We start from the raw sequence: 19580 nt of genomic DNA, 5'->3' as shown, positions 1-19580 counted from the left end.
CTGACAGAGGAAAGAAGTTCAAAATGTTCAACTCTTTAATCCTCCGTTGGACCTAAGAGAGATTGTATTTCGCAAGAATGAAAAGAGAAAAGCAAGCGTCACTCACTTTGCAGAGCCCTTGTACTTTGTATATAACAGCAAAGTTTCTTCATAACAATTCAAATTTTTTAATAATGTGTAGATTTTTAAATTAGATGTTTTGTTGTTCACAGTGGAGGAGAGGTAGCGGGTCTATCACAGATGGCTGCGGTTAGTTAAGATGCCAAGAGCCTTGGTCTCCTTGGTTGCTGAGTGGCACTGTACAGCTTCCACAGCACCTGATGCCTGGGAGGTCATCGGCCTCATCCATTTCCCTTCTCTTCCCCTGCTCAAAGAAAAATAACTTTTGGGGGAGGGCAGGCGGATAAACACAATACCACTACAAAAGGCTGTCTCTTCTCCACTTGTCAACATCTAGCAGCTGTCGAATCTGGGTCCACACAGGCACTGCTGTGCCTTCCACGTCACTATCGCACCGAAACCTGTGCATCAGGCCACGGAAGACACCTATGCCAACTTGTAGTCTTTCAGACTATGTAAATCACTGTCAGAATTAAACCATGAAGCTCTTCCCAAATAAAAAAAAGGCCAAAATAGGATTCGCCGCCCAATGAAGTCACACACTTTGTCACATAATGAAGTCAATGGTCCTAAAAAGCACACAGTAGCTTACTGTTTAGTGGTATAAAGCTGCTAAGGAAGCGGTTTAAAACATCTCCCCTGAACGGGAAGTAGGAAGGATGGAGATGCACACATGCGCCAATTCTCCCAGCTGAACATGTGTTCTGCTATGCATACCAATATGTACGGGGGCCAAAGGGCAAGGATTTCCCCTCAAAATGTTCGAGAAAAACTTCAAACCCAGTTATGAAAACAAACACCGACAAACTCACTACGACAGGAAAGGGTCTACTAGGCACTCCCGAGCTTTATTATAGCCCACACAAACGCAAGAATAGGGACGCAGGCTCAGAGCTCTGGCCGGCGCATGGAGCGGCAGACGTGCAGTCCCAGCACCAAGGAGGCTGAGGCAGGAGGATCACTGTGAGTGCGAGACCAGCCTGGGCTACAAAGTGAGCTCAAGGGTAGCCTGCGCTGCAGAGCAAGACCCTGTCTTAAAATGACAAAAACAAACAAAAAGCCCAGAGCTCCCCAAAGGATGAAGAACAGGCAACCGGCACACACGGCCCACTCCACCCTTGTCCTCCCCTCCCCCATTTCTGAGTGCTTCCAGGTAGAGGCATGAGCGCGCAGGGCTTCGCCATCCCCTCGAGCTCCGCCCAGAGAACGGAGTAAAAGCGCAGCGCAGCTGCGGCCATGCGCACACGTGTGGTCCGCACGCTCAGCCAGGGCCTCCCCTCCTCCGCCCCTCCTTGCCCCCTCGGTGTCCTTCCCTCCCCCACCCACCCGCGGCTGAGCACCCACAGTGCATGAGGTGAACTGCACGGGAAACCCTGTGAGCAGGAAAAGGCCACAACTGCCGGCAACGTGAACCAGCCCTGAATACAAACTGGCTTAGGCGCACATGCTGACTGTATCAGACGTTTATGGTGGAAACCCAATTTTGTCAGGGCATATTTTTCTCTACTTAATAAAATAGGTCATTTCTTTAAAAGCAATTCATACTCTACGGACACAAGGTGACTTGAGGATGTTCTGACTCCAGAATAACAGCCTCCAATCGTGGAAGCTACGGATTTGTGACACCTCCCTTTCTCTCTCCTTTTCAGGGAATGATCGCCAGGGCGGAACCCGGCGGCAATACTCTCTTTACACAGTATCCTTAGAGTCATTCCTTCCGATTACTAAAGAGGGACAAAAAAACCCTTCAGGTAGGAAAACTGGCCAGACCCGGCTATGGGTCGCAGTGGGCGAAGAGGAAAGAGACTGCTGCAGTGGTGACCGTCTGGACAGCAGGGGCTCCCAGGGCCGAGGAGGGTGTGAAGAGGAAGAGGCAGGAGAGCGCACCACTTTGGGGGCCGATGTGGGGACCTTGGAAAATGTCTAGGAGTACTGGACACACCGGACGAACTCAGGGGCCATACAGAGCCCAGATGCCGATAAACCTGGAAAGGCCGCGACCGGGCAACGTGGGAAAGCAAAAGCACAGGGAGACAGCATCCTGATGTCGGCTCTGGCGCGTTCAGATTGTGGATAGAAAGGACTCCACAGGCAGCAGGCCAAGGCCTTTCTGCTTCTTAAAAGTAGATTGAAACTGCTAGGTGAAAAACGCCCTGCCTATACGAAAAAGAAAGTAACATTCATTCATTCATTCTTTTTTTTTTTTTTTTTGTGGTACTAGGGATTGAACTCAGGACCTTGCGCTTGCCAGGCAAGCATTTATTCCACTGAGCTATCTCCCTGGAATCCACTTTTCTTTCTTTCTTTTTTGGTACCACGGAACTGAACTCAGGACTGTGTGCTTGCCAGCAAGGTACTTAAGCCAGTGAGCTATCTCCCCAGCCCCCTGGAAAGTAACATTTCTTCTTATCAAGAAGAAAAATTCAGGCTGAGGTTGCCAGGTGTGGCAGGGTAAACAGGTAATCCCAGCATTCAGGAGGCTGAGGCAGGAGGGTCACAGCAACCTCAAGGCCAGCCTACGCTACACATGAGCTCAAGACCAGCCGAGACTACACAGTGAGACCCTGTCTCAAAAAAACAAGTTGAGGGCAAGGGAAATCTGTACAAAAACCCTTGTTAATCTCTCACCTTGCCAGCCTCCTCTTCATCCAGTTAACTACCTTTGTCTTACCACATTTTAGTACTGTGTACAGTTCAGAATTTAACTGTTCAAGTCCAGCTCATCACTGGGCTTTCACTGCCTATGAAGGCACATAAAACTTGCATTCAATAAATGTGCATGTATTCATTCTATTAATAGAATGCATAGAAGTCTAATCCCAATTTAATTCTCAGGCCTCAATGAAAAACTCTAGAAAAGCAGTTGTAAAATGTTGCCTCAATTGAAGTAAAGTGTAGAATAAGAAGTTTCTGAAATACTCAGAGAACTATCTCAAAGAATAACAATTAGATAAAAACAATTCCATGGTACAAGCACATATGAACACATTTAAGAAAATATCACTATATGAGCCTCATAAAGTTAATGGAGCAATACTCCTTCCCTTGGTGTTTCGGGGTTTCCCTTGAATGTCTGGTAGTATTCCTCAGTGAAGCCATCAGGTGCGGGGCTGCTCCTTGTTGGGAAACTGTCCTCACTGCTCCAGCTCTGCCGCACTGCTCACGTGCTCTACAGTTCCATTTCTTATTGGTGGACTGTATCTGGGAGCCGGTCCACCTACGTCATCCACTGTGCTCATTCAAATTGCTTGTGATCCTTCACTCTTCTATGGCATCAGCTACACTGTTCCCGCTTCGAGTCTTATTTATTGACATCATCTCTCCTTTATTCCTGTCTAGCTAAAGGTGATAGGGTCCAGCTTGGGTATAAATTGCTGAATTATTATGGTGGTCATCTAACGCAGATGAAGCCCAAAACAACAGCTGATCTTCCCACTTCCTCCTTCTCCCCCACCCCAGCCCTGGACACAATTTCTGTTCACCTATCCCGCGGCTGCCCCTCAAACGCTGCCCCTAGTAAAGTTCACAAAGTCTCAGCCTTCCATTGTCCCAGTCAGAGGACCCCCTGCCCTCGGGTTCTCTCCACGCCTGCAAAGTCAATAAAGGCCTCGATAAAGGCCTCGTTTATCTTTCCTGGCTCTTGGTGCTGCTGAAAAGCCTATCAAAAGGTCTAGCGATTTTGCTTAACCTTCTGGAAGAGCCAACCTTTGGGTCCACTGAGCCCTTCTGTCCTTCCGTCATCTTTGTCTCAAGTGTCTCAGCTCTGCCCTTTGTTTTTTCCTCCCTTCTGCTACCTGGGGGCTTACTTTGTTCTTTATTTTCTAACTGTATAAGATACAAGGTCACTTGCTTACTTGAGACTTTTTTGATTTGGTACTTTGCTACAAATGCCTCTCTTAGAATGTCTGTAAATTATATGATATTCCCATTTTCATTTGTCTCAAGATATTTTTTAAATGTTTTTAGTTTTTTTCTTTACTCCTTGCCTTTTCAAGAGTATGTATGTAAATTTCCATGTGTTTATGAATTGCCCAAAATCCTTCCTGCCACTGGTTTCTGGTTTCATACCATTTGATTAGAAAAGATACTTGATAAAATTTCAGTTTTCTGGCCAGATGTGGTGCTGCACACCTATATCCCAGCACTCAGGAGGTTGAGGCAGGAGGACTGCTGAGAGTTGAGGTCAGCTTGGCCTCAAGGCCAATCTGAACTACATAGTAAAATGCTATCTCAAAAAGAAAAAAAAATCAGTTTTCTTTAACTTGTTAAGACTAATTTTTATAGCCTAATACAAGAGCTATCCTGCAGAATATTTCCTGTACACTTAAGAACTTTCCCAAAGATTTAGGGGCCAGGAAGATATTTCAGTGGCTTAAGCGCCTGCCTGGCAAGAAGAAGATCCTGAATTCAAATCCCAGTACAAAAAAAAAAAAAAAAAAAATTAAAGAGGGACTCCTTCCACACTCATTTGCATGACGAGCCATTATGAAAAACACCATGGAAGTTCCTCAAAATAGGAAATACAGAACTACTGCAACCCAGCTGTCCACTGCTAGGTACATCTTCAGAGGAGCAGAGTGCTTGGCTGAAGACATATTTGTGCCTCCAGATTCACCGAGGCATTGTTCATAATAGCTAGAACACCACAATTCAGGTGTCCGTCAAGAAGTAAACGGGTGAGCCGGAGATACAGCTCAGCAGCACACCACTGCCTGGCAAGTAAGAGGTCCTGAATCCAAATGTCAGCACAAAAGGAAAGGAGGAAGGGAGGGAGGGAGAGAGGGAGGGAAAAGGGGGGAGAGGGAGAGGGGGAGGGGGAGGGGGAGGGGAAGAGGAGGGGAAAAGGGAGAGCGAGTGTGAGCGCGAGCGATGGAGCTGGTGAGATAGTTCCGCTGTCTAAAGCGCCTGCTTAGGCAAGCTTAGGCGGGTGCTGGGGACTGCAGCTAGATCCCTCGTACCACACACCATGCCGGCCCCGCCCTCAGGGTGGGCTGAGCTGGCCAAAAAAAAGATTAAAAAAGAGATAAAACATGGTATATGTTGGCAATGGAATACAGTCTTTAAAAGGAGGAAATATACTCGTGACAACATGGGCAAATCTAAAGGACGTTAATCTAATCAAGTCAGGTACCACGCTCCTGCTTGTACGAGGTGCAGGAAAGGTTGAACAGACAGACGAGAAGCACAACAGTGACCTGGAGCTGAAGGGAAAGAAAGGAGGACACTGGTCAAAAGTTATAAAACTTCAGTTAGAGCGCTGGAGAGATGCCTCAATGGCATAAGCACCTGCCTGGCAAGCACAAGGTCCCAAGTTCAATCCTGGGTATGGCAAGAAAAGAGGGTAGAGAGCTGGGGAGACAGCTCCACACTCTAAAACACCTGCCTGGCAAGTCCAGTGTTCCAAGTTCAATCCCCGGTACTACATGCCCTGCTGTCCCAAAACCGGGAGTGGTGGCACACACCTATAATCCCAGTGCTGGGGAGACTGAGACAGGAGGATCACTTAGAAGTCTGAGCTACGTGGTGAGACCCCATACCAAATAAATAAATAAAATTCAAAATAAAAACTTCAGTCAGACAGGAAGACTCTGAGGAGACTACTGTACGAAATGATGTCTAGGTAATAAAGATGTCTTCTATGTCTGAAAATTACTAGAATAGGTTTTAGAAGATCTTACCACAGAAAGGGATTCGCAGACGTGTGGCCACTCCTCTGTCAGTCAGCTCTAGGCAGCCATTCCATGTTTACACCTTTCAAAACCTGTCATGGCTGATAAATATATACATTTCTGTGAACTAAAAAACAAATGTTAAAAAAGTCAAAGAAACTGCCCTGCGGCCCCTCAGCGAAAGGCTGCAGTGGGTGTGAGCCAGGCGGGCCTAGAGCCCCTTCCTCTCTGCCCACCCCTGCCTCTCTGGTCAGCAATGAACCTTCACTGTTTTCCCAAGCCGGCAAAGGTACAGACGACACGTGCCAGGGTTTTTAATACCTGCACGCTCCTCCACAAGTGATGTAAGAATGCGTTCTAGACTCAACCACAGTGATGTGCACTTAGATTGTTTCTAGGTTATTCCTAATTAAAAATGATGCTGCAATTTAAAAAAGAAGATACCTAAATGATACAGTCAAATAAGCATCTCTGAAAATGTTAAAACTCTCTCCAAAAACTGTTCTCACAGTGCTACTTTGTTCTCTTTTCCAAGGAAGTTTTATATCATCTAACACAAAGACAGAGATATGAGGGTGGTACGCTTCTACGCTGCCGACAGAAAGCAAAATGCTAACAATCAGGTGCTAGCAAAAGGTGCGCCTACCACATGCTCGCTTGGGTAGGGCTGGGAAGCCTCTTGCTCAGCACAAGACATTTCACCTCAAGGCAGAACTGTGTTTCAAGTCACTATAAAACTGTTTTCTTTTGTTCCCTTTTGCCTTGGTGGTGCTACTGGGGAATATACCTGGATCCTTAGCACTAAGCTGCACTTTAAGACAGGGTCTAAGGTGTCACCAAGTTGTCGGGGCTGGTTTCTGACCTTGTAGTCCTGCCTCAGCCTCCCAAAGCACTTGGATCACAGGTTCAGCAAAAGCAGAAATGTTTTTAACACAAAAAACTTCACAGGACCTAAAAATCCTTCAATGGATAAAATGTTACACTCATAAAGAGGAACACTTGGCATCACTAGGATGAATAAATTAGCTCACCTTTTCTAACAGTAGTACCTGGAGAGGTCTGGAAAACAATGCTGGTGGGAAAAAGAAAAGAAAAGAAGGCGCAGAGAGAGCTTGTACCACCTGTTACCATTTTAAAATAGATAAGACTCAACAATGAGGCAATCTGGACGACTCAACAAGCAGAGAGATCTCTGCTGGCTGGTACAGAAGCCTAACCTAAAACTACTAGACAAAAGAGGAAACAGTCTAGAAGCATACTTTGTATTGCCCATGAGAGAAAGGACACTGGGAGAGGGGAACCCCTGGGCAGGAGCACAGGCCGCCTGGCACTGCAGCTGGGCCCTACGCCTGAGCTAAGCCGAGCACAAAGTGCAGAGACCAAGCGGGGTCTAAGGGAGGTGAGAGGCAGGTCCAGGGCCGCCCATGCTCCCTGCCCACGCAGCCAGGACTGAAGGCCACCAGCCTCCTCCACGTCCACTGGAAAGCCCCAGCAGGCCGAGGGGAGGAGGACAGCGTCCCAGGGCAGCACCCCAGCAGGGGCTTCAGCGCAGTGCTGCCCACAGTCCTCTCTTAGCCCTGCGCTTCACGGGTAGCCTAGAGAGACAGAAGACAGCAAGCGCTGGGTGGAGGCGTAGAGGGCTCGCCTGCGTGGCTGACAGTGGGGACGGCCACAGCAGGGCAGGCCCAGAGGGCGCTCACGCTGGCGGAATCTGTGAGGACGTGCAAGACAGCGGCCTCTGGTTTCTCAGAGTCCCTCCTCTGGCATAAAAGAGAAGCAGGAAGGAAGAAATCCTTTATTGCTCCGTGCAGAGGGCTGCCAAGGAGAAGCAAGAACCCTCGGGGAGGAGGCACGCAGGCAAACCATTGACTGGCTGGGCTGGGGGTGGAGCTCGCAAGCGCAGACCCGCGTCATAGCAGACATGAGCGGAGAAGGCTCCGCACAGGCGCGAAAAGCGAAAGAGGAAGCCGAGGTCAACCAGCGCGAAGAAGCCAGAAGCGCATCTAGGGGGGCTCCCCCTTGGTCGTGGATCCGTGCGCCACGCTGACTGGCCACCACGATGACGCAGAGGACTGCTGTGTGGGCGCAGACCCGTCACAAACAAATACACCAGCAGTTCTGTTTCACAAAGGAAAGATGACTCCTTTTGGGAAAATGGTCTGCCAAAGAAGCATCATGAAAATGTCAGCGTCAGAGACTTCCCAGCCAGGCGGGCCTGCCGGATCAGGCTGGAAGTCCCCACCCTCACGGCCAGGCACTTCAGGCCCGGCCCTCGTGCTCAGGGGCCACTGCAGCTCTGTCTAAACACAGTGGACACCTAGTCATCGCGAGGAAGGCCTGTACGAGCAGAAAGGAAACCCACCCCCGCCAAAAACAACCTGACCACAACAAGAAATACACAATCAATTGTGCAAGGTGAAGAAATCTCACCAAAATGCTGTAAGCAAGAACAGAGTATTTTGAAAGGGAAGAATAAAAAAAAGCGCTCTCCATAACAAAACAGTAACTATGAAACTTCAAAACTATTAAAACAGTGAAAACTTTGTTGAACACTAGCCAGAAAAAAAGAACAGGTGAGTGGGGGAAAATGGCACATCTTGACAATAGAATCTCATTCAACCAGAAAAAGAAATTAGCTATCAAGCCTTGAAAAACATAAAAAGAACCTTAAAATGCAAATTACTAAGCAAACAAAATAGTTATTAACTGTAAGAGAGTCAGGAAATGAATTTAAGCAGTAATGGATCATATCCAATGAAAACTGCGCTTCTCAGAACCACAACCTGAGTACCCGAGCAGATGGGAGCGAGATCTCAGAAAGCAGGAAGACTGCGGCAGGCACAGGAGCAGGGGAGTAAGAGGAGGCGCGTTCAGGGTTCAGCCTCCTGATCACACTACGCAGAATCCGTGTATCACAAAGTCATGACCAGTTAACCATGTAGTGAGCGTGTGCATGGAAGAGAGAAAACACCAAAAAGAGGCAGCTCAGCACTGACAGCGTCCACCTCCAAGTGTTGAGAAATGAGGGGCTGGAGGAGTTCATGAAATTGCTGGTTTTCACGCCAAGCTTCACAGACGACTTCTGACACTGCATGTGCATTTACCTTGTCAATACTTTTAACATTTTTTAAAGAAAAAGGAGTCAATGCCTTTCAGCTTTAAAGTACTCAAATATCTGTCTCAAAAGTCCTACAAATGTCTTACCTAAGCCATCTTCCTCTAAACCTGCATCTTCTCAAACATCAGATCACAAAGTAATTTTTAAAAAACAACTTAGTGTATCCAAATACTCTGGAAAATCAGCAGCATAGTGTCAGCGTTGTTTCTAGTAATCGCTCATCACAGGCATGTTCTACTGCATCCAAATTACGGCTTTAAAATTGAGAAACTAATCACTCATATCATTGTTTCTTCAGTAGACAAGATTCCCAACTTGAAAAAGCTGACATATAATATAAAAATTAACTCTTGTAACCCAAATAATTGATGATACATAGAACGAGCCATTTCATGACTCTGAATTTAAAAACAAATAACGTTTCTCCTCTCAGCTACTTTTCATCACTTTGCTTTAGTTTTAGTCTTCGTTTAGAGACAGATTTTTTTCTTTAAGTTTACATTTTAAGTAATTCAGAATTTTCCCTACATTCCCATGGCTAAGTGCACCCATCTTACAATTGAGCTTTGTTACTCCTGATTTAGGAAATTAATGGTGAGTGTGAGAACAGAGAAGAAAGACCTAAGATACAGCACTGCTTATAAAGACTGCTGGTCCTTAGAACATTATCCAGGAATAATGCAGTCTAATAAAGGACACAAATATTCCTACACGAATTCTATCAGTTTCAAATTTAATCTCTCTACCCAATCCCCTTGATTGTCCTCTCTCACAAACTAAGAAACTAGTTTTCCTTTCTTCATTTTGTTTCTATGACAAACTATTCTCCAGGCCATTCAAGTGATATAGAGCATTATTTCTAATTAGGACTTTCTCATTAATAACCAATCAACTTCATTCTACTGAAGACATCAGGCAGACTTAAATCACTTCACTGGCTTGAATCAAGTAAGAGCCAAATGTCATCGATAATGGAAAATGACACCATGTGCCTTCCAAAGCAACTGACCAAAGGAAAACACCCTTTGTAAGTTGTTTCTGCCAAAAATGCTTAATAGGATGCACAAAGTAACAACAGAATAATCCATCTTGAGGGGACACCCTATAAAACCAGTGATTTGTACTCTTGGAAATGTAGGTCACTGCCTTAGCCACTTTTCTCATTGCTGAGACTAAATACTGGACACCCAAAGTTAAAGGAGGAAGGGCTTACTGCGGCTCACAGTTTGTGGAGCTTTCAGTCCAAGGCAGGGCGGCACCACAGAGGCATCGCAGGCCAACAGAAGGCAGCAAGCCCCAAGCACCATGCTGAGTAACAAGCCTACCTTCCTCAGGTCCTTTTATGTTCCATGCAGGCTGAAGAGCCTACTGCTTGGTGCTGCCGCCACCCAGGGTGGGGCTTCATTTTCCACTCCCAGGCCCAGTAAGTGGACTAACTGAGCACCACACACCCATAATCCCAGCATCATACAAGCTCGAGCCAGCCAGCATGGAAAAGCCCATCTAGGACTGCATGAGGCTTTGGAAGTACACCTAGATACAAGCCACAGCAGCATGAGAGACAAAAAGACTGCCCATATGTGACTACGGAGAAGCCCACTAACAGTAGCTCATGATTGTGGACCCGGACAGTGAGTGAGATCTGACTACAGACCTATGTTAAACATGAACTATTCGGAGAGATGGCTCAGTGGAATAAGTGCTTCCGTGGCAAGTGCAAGGGCCTGAGTTCAATCCTGGTTCCGCAAAAAAAAAAAAAAACAAAACATGAACTATCACCACTGTTAACATTTCCTGAACTTGACAGCAATACTATGGTTTCATAACAGTTGGACTGAATGTGAGAGACACAAGCTGAAGCGTGAAGGGATTTAAAGGCTCAATCTGTCTGCTGCTATCAAATCAGCCATACAGAACATGTGTGCATGCACATGCATCTGTGCAGAACACATACTTATATGCATTTAGGCATACATATACATAAATACAAAAAGGATACTGACATGCAAATGTGGCAGGATATTAATAACTGGTGAATCCCACCGAAAGGTGCCCAGGAATCAGTGTTTTTATTCTTGCAACTGCGGTGGGAAACACTTTTTCAAAGTAATAAGTCAAAAATGTACTTATTAGTTTTGTCAAGATACTATGCCAAATTGATTTCTAACAACAGCTCTGATTAAAACCAAGGACTATACAGAACAGGCATGCGATCACCCGCCCCTTCTTGGGACCTGTGCATCGTGTCCCTCCATCCTTCCTCCTATCCGTGGGCTTCTCCGCTATCTGCTATCAGCTCTTCCCTTAAGGCAGAGACAAGAGCAGTTCTGCTCACCACATTACCCCCATGCTCACATGAATGCCTTGCATAATTAAAACGGGGGTGAGGGGCAGAGCTGACGAGGAGGAAGCTGACACACAGAGATGACTCTATCAGCCTCTCTGCTGCTCCCTGAACACGCCGGGCACATTGCAATCTCAGGGACCTTGCTTCTGCTGGCCTCTCGGCCTAGTCATACTTCTTCTTTCCAAAATCCCCAGAGCTACTTCCTCCCTGTTTTTCAAATCTTTGCTTGAATGGTACTTGCTAGGTGATGCCTTTCCTGACTCTACCGTAAGCTGCAAGGCCCTCCCCTTCAAACTCCTATGCTCCTTGGCTGCATCTTTTCACTTTCTTCAAGAATCTATGAAGACCTAAGTGCCACCTACCTGATGCACTAGGGCATGTCTGTCTCTCCCCGCTAGGAGGTCAATGTCCTGAGCACATTACTGCCTCCACTTGCTGTGTAGACTGATGTCTAACACACAGCAAAAACTCCATAAATATTTTAGTGTCTGCTATATAAAATTAGATCCAAAAATGTGCCACATTTTTCTATGTCCAAAATTTTATCTTACTTGTTTCAAATATGCAGAACTCTCAACTCTCCATGTCTAAGAAAGATTATCTCATGTCTCCAGATTATATGCTTCTTAGTTTTTAGGTGTTAAGTACTCCTGCTTCTTCAAAATGGTGCTTATAATGCACAATAGGTATTTTTTCTCAATGGCTATGTTGCCAAAATGTGAAAAGATCAAATCTATGTCTGATTTTCTTTCAGAAATTGTACTAATCTGTTAACTATGAACATAAAATAATTTATTAGAATATCTTTGATCCAACAGACTCAATAAAACTAATCCTATGCCTTGAAAGTCCTGCTCACCAGGTAAGCCAGTGTCTTCATCAACTTCAGGCCAGGGTTCTAACTGCTCTGGACCCTTCTGACCCGACTTTCCCTTTCCTTAATCCCTCCTTTAATCCCTCTAGATCATTTAAATCAGGAAGTCTTCTCCTGCCACTCAGACCTACATTCATCTTTCTCTCTCATGAGACCCTCTCACCCCTTAGCTAGCTTGCCCCAAGCCACCCATGAAAGAAACACTGGGGCGTTTGTTTGTTTTGCTTGTTGTTTTACAGCGCTGGAAACTCACACACGCAGGGTAAACACTGTATCCCAGCCCTACACGGTGAGATTTCTAAAAGACATTTTCTAGTGTGGCGGTACAGATGAGGAGAACCAGAATTTGTAGGACTGGTGCACAGAAGCTGGTGTTTGGATGAAACCTTCCCACATGAACTGATACACAGCCTGACATGGGAATAATGAGGCTAGACTGGTACTTTATGATTACATTTAAATAAAAATTATCTGTGTCTTCTATGGCTTCCTTTAGAGAATGAAAGAATACTTGCTAAAGAGGCAAAATAGCCATAGACATCAGAGTAGTTGTGTGTTTATCTTAAGACTTCCCATGAGACACCAAATGTGCGCGCACTGTGTTCAGCTGGACACACGAGGCCTTGGTTTGGAAACAAACCCTTTCAAATGGAATTGCAATAATGGGTCACAGATACACAAACACACTTCGGAAAACAGTGTGTTATACAAAGGCCAATATTGAAAGCAACATATTCACGCTTATTCAAAAAGGCAGCAAGCAAAATTTGATCTAAAATAAAAAAGTGAACCTAAACACAGTTTACTCACCAACTGATTGTTCTCTGCCATGGCCAGCTGCAGCGCCAGGAGCATGGAGTCGGCTCCACAGAGAGTCGTCCTTTCCGAGCTGCACAGAGCGCGCCAGTTCCTCCTGAACACTCTAGTCAGGGCCAACACGGGCTTCTGGTGGAGTATAGCCATGCTCTGCGAGTGGGACAGAGCACAGCGTGAGTGCGCAGCTGACACGCGGGAACGCGTGCCATGTGCAGACCCCAGCAGCAAAAAGACATGGTGAACAAGAGGTCACGTCATGTTTACCAAGCTTGCTTTTGATTACATCTAGGAAAACAGAAAAATACAATTTCTGCCCAATCATATTTTCCTCTCCTTTAGTTTTCTTAAGCCAAATCTTTTAAAATAACAAAATCCAACCTCCAATGATGAAACTTCACACAAAACAGACATGTAAATTCTGCAGGCTTGTAATTATAAAACATACACAAATGATTAAAGCTGGATTGAAAACACATTTGTTTTGAGATAGATGATAAAATCTGTAGTAGAGTGCTAAAAAAAAAAAAAAAAAAAAAGCCTGTTTCTTTCCATCTCTATATTGTGCCAAAAGCAGTCCACTTTTCCAACCCTTTGAATCTAGGACAGTCTTGTGACTCGATTTGACCAACAGATGCAAGAATGACACGCAGAGAATTCTGAACTAAGCTTCAGGAGATTTGTGCAGAAGATCTAAAAACCATCCTTTCAAGCAAGCATCCTGAATTGAAAATTCAGAAGGTTTCTAAGAAGAATAGCTCCCAGGGTGGAACTGTTTATACAAACCCTAGACCGTTCTTGACCTGATTTCCTTTTGAGTTTGGGATGCTGGTACATGCCAGACAGACCAGACTTGCGTGTTGTGTGTTCATCCTCGGATAAAAATGCTGGCATTAAGTCTCAGATGCTTCCCTGGGAGACAACACTTCATGTGGATTATGACACCCTGTTGCTGGGAGATTTCCCTGCATGACATCACCAGGACATGACCTTGAGAAGCGTGACCGAGGAGGCCTCTTGTGGACTTTGCCATCTGCTTATGCTGCTCTGGGTTCTTCCACTATAATACACCTCTGAATCCTTCTAGCAAATCCTATAATCTGGGGGTGACTTAGGAACCTCCAAACTCCAGGCCTTAAAGCATGGGCTCTCACACTTGCTGCTCCAAAACTGCTGGGCAGGATCTTGAAGGACAATGGGGGCACTCAGATGGCAACTGACAGCAACCCAGACCTGTACGAAGGCCACCTTGCTGTCCTGCCCCACTCACCCTGCCAGGTGAATGTCAGCAATGCATTGAGCCCAGGCAGGAGCAGTGGGATCAGCAAGCCAAGCCCGGGCCTCAGTGCCTACAGAATCGGAAGCAATAAACTGCCTATTATTTAATAGTTACTAGGCTTTCAGGTGGTGCATTACACAGCAAAGAGTAAGCAAAATAGCTGGACGTGATGTACACACCTGCAATCCCAGCACTCAGAAGGCTGAGGCATCAGGATTGCTCCAAGTTTAAGGCTAGCCTGGGCTACCAGTGAGTTCAAGAGCAGCCTAAACTACGTAGTGAGACTCTGCCTCAAAAAAGTATTAACAAAATAACCATACTATTGAGGCAAGTCTATCACTATCCCCATCTTGCACCTGAATAAAGTAACATCCTCTGTCATTCCACTAACACATGGCCAGAGGTTAATCCAAGATTTCTTAGCCCATAAAATGGACTCGAAGACCACTCTATTTCATAACTTCTGATTTAGACAAAAGCATTTTCAAAATAATTTAATGTAGTGTCTATATATATATATAAATTTTTTTTTTTAAAGTCAGGTTCTAGCAGTGTAGCCCAGGTTAGCCTTAAACTCATAAAGATCCTCCTGCCCCAATCTCCTGAGTGCTGGGATTACAGACCCACACTACCACACCCACCAATGTCAACATTTTATATAACAAACCCCTACAAGGTAGCCATTCCTTTCTCTGATTTTATAAACAAACCTGATACAAGTTTTTCTTTTCTTTTCTTTTCTTTTTTTTTTTTTTTTTTGGTCTGTTTGAGACAAGATCTTGCTACGCAGTTCAGACTGGTCTGAAACTCACAACAATCCTCCTGTCTCAGCCTCCTGAGCACTGGAATTATTGGTGTGCAGCATTACATTCCACTTTTTTCTTTATTAGAGTCTCCAACATAGTCACATGTCCAGGCCTCAGTTCCATATACAATCACCCCTTTTGTTATCCTTTTGTTTTGATGTAGCCTGAACAGAATCCTAGCTGTGCACTAGGCATTTTGGGTTTATTCAAGAAAAAGAACATATGTCATTTACACTAATATATCCACTTAAAGGTACACTGAGAAAACCATAAATAGTAATTCTTGTATACAGCTAAGCATTATATTTCTCTTTACTATATTATCTTCATTTCTCAAAAAGGAAATAAAAAAGAAGTAAAGAAGCAAATTATCAGCTTCCGTGATGAGATTAGTTTGCCTAAAACCCATTTGTAGCAGGAGATTATCTACTGGTATTAGTTGAAGGTATTAAGAGTTTAGATCACTACTAATGAAAGCTCATCCAGAATTAATCATTTTAAACCCTCGCTCCACCATCCCAGCTATGAAATCTTGGCCAAGCTTTATCATTTGCTGCTTTCTCAGCTTTCTTATACTGAAAATAAAAATAGTCACGGTCTATGTCACAGTGTTTGGGAAGAGCGGATGACAGAGACACAAGATCTGCTAAAGCAGATCTGAGTGCATGCAGCACTTAGTGCATGCCGTAGCACATGAGCTGTTACCACCCACTATGTCTTGAGTTAAGACTGAATGTATGCTATGGTTCAGATCTAAAAGGTCTCCAAAAGTCTCTTATTCAGAAGTGAGTCTTGGGGCCAGGGAGATGGCTCAGTAGAATAAACGCTTCCCTGGCAAGCCCAAGGGTCTAAGTTCAACCCCAGGTTCTGCAAAAAAAAAAAAAAAGTGAGTCTTTAGAAGTGACTGATTATTGAGGTGCTAACCTCTTTGGTGGATTAATCCTATAAACCAATGGCCTCACTGCTAAATGCTGTTAGCAGCTGGGACCCAACTGGTAGAAGTGTGTCACCAGGGTTGTGTCTTTGGGGAGGCTCATCTCCCAGGCCAGTTCCTCCTTCCCTCTGTGTCCTGCTGCCGTGCAGTTTGCAGCTTTCCTCTGCCATCACCTCTGCCAGGTCATTTCCGCTTTGGGGTCAGCCAGTCATGGACTGAATTCCCTGACACATGAGCCATATGAAACCTCCCCTCTTTAATTGTGAGTCTTGGGTTACTTGACCCATACACAGGAAAGCGACCTGTACAAAGAGTATGCTACTAGACACAGAAAACCAAGCATCTTCTGTAGGGCTCAGCAAGCATTTGGGAAAGTGACAAAGGGTAATTTTTAAAGACACGTGGGCCATACCATTCGTGTCATAACTACTCAACTTGACCCAGTAGAATGAATATAGCTGGGAACAACATATAAGTGAGCACAGACAGCTGTGCTTCCATAAAACTTTACATGCGGACACCAAAGTTTATATTTTACATTATTTGTATATGCCATAAAAATATTCTTGTTTCATTTCTTCCACAACTATTTGTGTACAGCGAAATCCATTCTGAGCTCAGGAGCTAGCTGCCCAAGAGCAGGCAGTGCGGGTGGTCTGCACACCTCCAGCCAGGCCCAGTTCTCCCAGCCATTCTTGCAGTGGTTGTGAGAGACACTTGACAGCTGGCTGCCCTGGGAGAGACACCATCACAGAGAAAACCAGAAACTATGCATCCCCTGTACTTACCTGCCAGGCAGTGGAGAACTCCAGGCGACACAGAAGAAGCAGGCACTCTGAATGGCAGGTTGAGCTAAATAAAAAGCAGCCATAGAAGGCAGAAACAGTAATAAACACTTGCTTTTCAAAACTGGATTCCACGCTTTTCAACCTGGCACTGCCCCCCAGATGGCATGGCTGAATGCCTACCCCAACCTCTTCTTACCTCGAGCATGGACCATGGAGGCCAGCCTCCCTCTTCAGTTGAGCTGGCTGCTACTAAGTGAACCTAGGCTATCAGAGTGATTATCAGATACACTCTAACTACACTATAATTCCATCTGAAAAGAAAAAACTCCATCTGCCCCACAAGCTAAGCAACACCCCCTCTCCCATGCCAGGAACCATACAAGGAACAAAATGATCATCATTCATTTTCCAGAAAACCTCAGGCCACCCCTAGAAAAAGCATGAAAAGTCCTCCCCTTTAGAGATTCATCTTTCTCACTTCTTATTCCTGTATCTATAACATACTGACCCCCAACCGTTATGAAGTTGACTTGTGACTTATCTCCTACTTTTCCTATTTCCGGCCATGATAAAACTGTCCTTCATGGCTCAACCTCATTCAGTCTTGTCACGGGTTCCACAATTCCAAGAGGAAAAAGGAGCCAGTTTGGGGTCCAAAATTGGAAACAGAAGCTACGCTGGTACAAAGAATGTCAAACAGAAAACTGTCCCCGGAAAGCAGTGTGAGGTGCCTGAAAAAACACGTTGGTGTCAGATTTGGATTCAAATCTATTAGCTGCAAGTCCTTGGGTATTCAAAACCTCGGGTGCACATACACTCCTTCACCTATATAAATTATCTAATTTCTATAACAGTGATGACTTTTGGAAGAGGTGGGAGGGAAATGAGGGAGGAAAGAACTGAGGTGTGTTATGTACCTGGCCCCAGTCCCCACGAGGAACGGAATCACGGTGTACTGTAAATATGAACTAATAAAACTAAAGCAAAAAAAAGGAGACGTTAGTCAAACAAGTATACAACCCGCCTGGCGCGGGTAAATGCTCAGTAAAAAATGGCAATCGATGCTGTCACTGTCAGGTGACAAGGGCAGCTCCCAAGCGTCCCTCAGCGGACACACTGAAGAGGCGAAGCTGCGGGATCAGTCCCAGGCCGGGTCAGTCCCGGTGTCCTGCCTGTCCCGGCACCTCCAGCAGGCTCTGTGGACCTCGGGCTTCATCTACAGACGACCGTGAGGCCTGCCAGCCTCGCCCCGTACCACGCCACCAGACCCAAATCGGCTCGGGCGCGGAGCCACGGCAGCAGTAACACCCCGGCCGGACGCCCAGCACCCAGCTGGCCCCGAAACGCCTTTTCAAGCCGCAGCCTGGATCAACGCTCAAAGTGCGACAGACTGGAGAGGAGGAAGCGAGACCCACCTGGCTGCGGGACACCCGGGAGGCGCAGAGCCCAGCGAGCAGAGGCGAGGCCAGCAGCTGTCCGACGGCGGCTCGAGCGACCGCGGAGGATTTTTCAAATCTCGCGCTAAGACGCAGGAACCAATCGCCGCTCGCGCCCTGCAACCCGGAAGTAGATCCGGCGCGCGCCCAGTAGCCGCGCGGAGGGCCTCGCGTGGGTCGCTTTCTCGCCGCCTCGGGTTCGTACTGCACGGGGAGCCCTGCGGGCCGTGCCCTGTCCGCGGGAGGCCGCAGTCCTGCCGGTTGACCTACGGCCACGGGAGGCGGGAGCGGGAGGGCTCGGGGAGAGGCGTCGGGGCGCGCTTCGGGGACCCACCTTTCCTGCGCTGGCAGGTTCAGGGGGCGAGCCCGGCCCTGTGAGTGCGAGGACCCCGGGCCGCCGAGCACCCGGGAGGGCTGGCCCCCGAGCGGCCTCGTCGGGTGTCCTGCGCGTCCGCGCCGCTCCGCGGAAGTGGGCGTCTCCCCGCCCAGCCCGGGTGCGTTTAGTTTAAGAGGCCCCCTTAGCTGGGACTCATCTAATTTTCAGTAAGACTCCACTTGGGCACGTTTGTCACCAAGCCCACCTGCTTCCAGGACAGCGCATACACCTAGCCGATAACAGTAATTAATAAAATTTGGCATTCTCATGGGATGGCACACCAGGCCCTGACAGTCAGGTTTGTGTACCTGGTTTGGGGAATATTACTGTTTTTAAAATCTTTTATTTACTTATTTGGTACAGGGTCTCACTACGCAGCTCGGACTCGTAGTGATCCTCCTGTCTCAGCCTCCCCAGTGCTGGGATCACGGGCGTGCGCCACCATGCCAGGTTTCAGTGACTGGCTTGGCATGGGAGCTGGCACTGCATGCAGTACCTGGTATCGAACTCCAATTCTTGCGCTTGCCAGGAAGGCGCTTAGACTGCCGAGCTATCTCCCCGGCCCAGAGTATTGCTTTTAATTATAACATTTTAATATTCCTCCAGATCGTGTATTTTGGGGTGCTTGTTTTTGACACAGGATCTCACTGCAGGCCTTGAACTCACTATGTAGTCCAGGCCGGCATCCTCTAGCCTCGGCCCTCCCCACCCCACCCCCCGTGCTGGGATCACAGGTATGCACTACCACACCTAGCCAGGTCCTACGTTTCCTACCAGTTTATGTAGTAGTGCTTTTCTCGCTGAGGTGTAACCATGCCCCATTGTGATCTCTTTAAAGGCAGCAGGAGGCTGGTGCCCAATACGTAACAGAGCCTTCCAGATACTAACTTGTTTATGATCTGGAAAATTAATTCCCTAAGGCCTCAGTTTCATTTGTAAAATGGATAACATAAGTAGCACCTGCATTTAGAGTTTTGCAAAGTGTTGGTGTGACAGTAAATGGCCTAACAATGTGTACAC

At 46.5% G+C, this 19580-nt stretch overlaps 2 protein-coding genes across 2 annotated transcripts in view; one reads left to right on the top strand and one right to left on the bottom strand.

The window, feature by feature from the left end:
- Positions 1-18230, bottom strand: part of Parpbp (PARP1 binding protein) — a 58403-nt gene extending 40173 nt beyond the window's left edge. The window contains exons 1-2 of the mRNA XM_023717487.1: positions 18164-18230; positions 12939-13094 (exon numbers count right to left, since the gene is read on the bottom strand). Coding sequence (XP_023573255.1) covers positions 12939-13091 — 153 coding nt within the window. The 5' untranslated portion in view covers positions 13092-13094; positions 18164-18230. The remainder of the gene's footprint in view (positions 1-12938; positions 13095-18163) is intronic.
- A 79-nt stretch (positions 18231-18309) lies between these two features.
- Positions 18310-19580, top strand: part of Nup37 (nucleoporin 37) — a 40874-nt gene continuing 39603 nt past the window's right edge. Inside the window, exon 1 of the mRNA XM_004623845.2 lies at positions 18310-18381. The gene's annotated coding sequence lies outside the window, so the exon portion shown is untranslated. The remainder of the gene's footprint in view (positions 18382-19580) is intronic.

Source organism: Octodon degus, unplaced genomic scaffold, assembly GCF_000260255.1.
Source record: "Octodon degus isolate 3935 unplaced genomic scaffold, OctDeg1.0 scaffold00004, whole genome shotgun sequence".
NCBI lineage: Eukaryota > Metazoa > Chordata > Mammalia > Rodentia > Octodontidae > Octodon > Octodon degus.
This window is presented reverse-complemented; position numbering and strand designations above follow the sequence as displayed.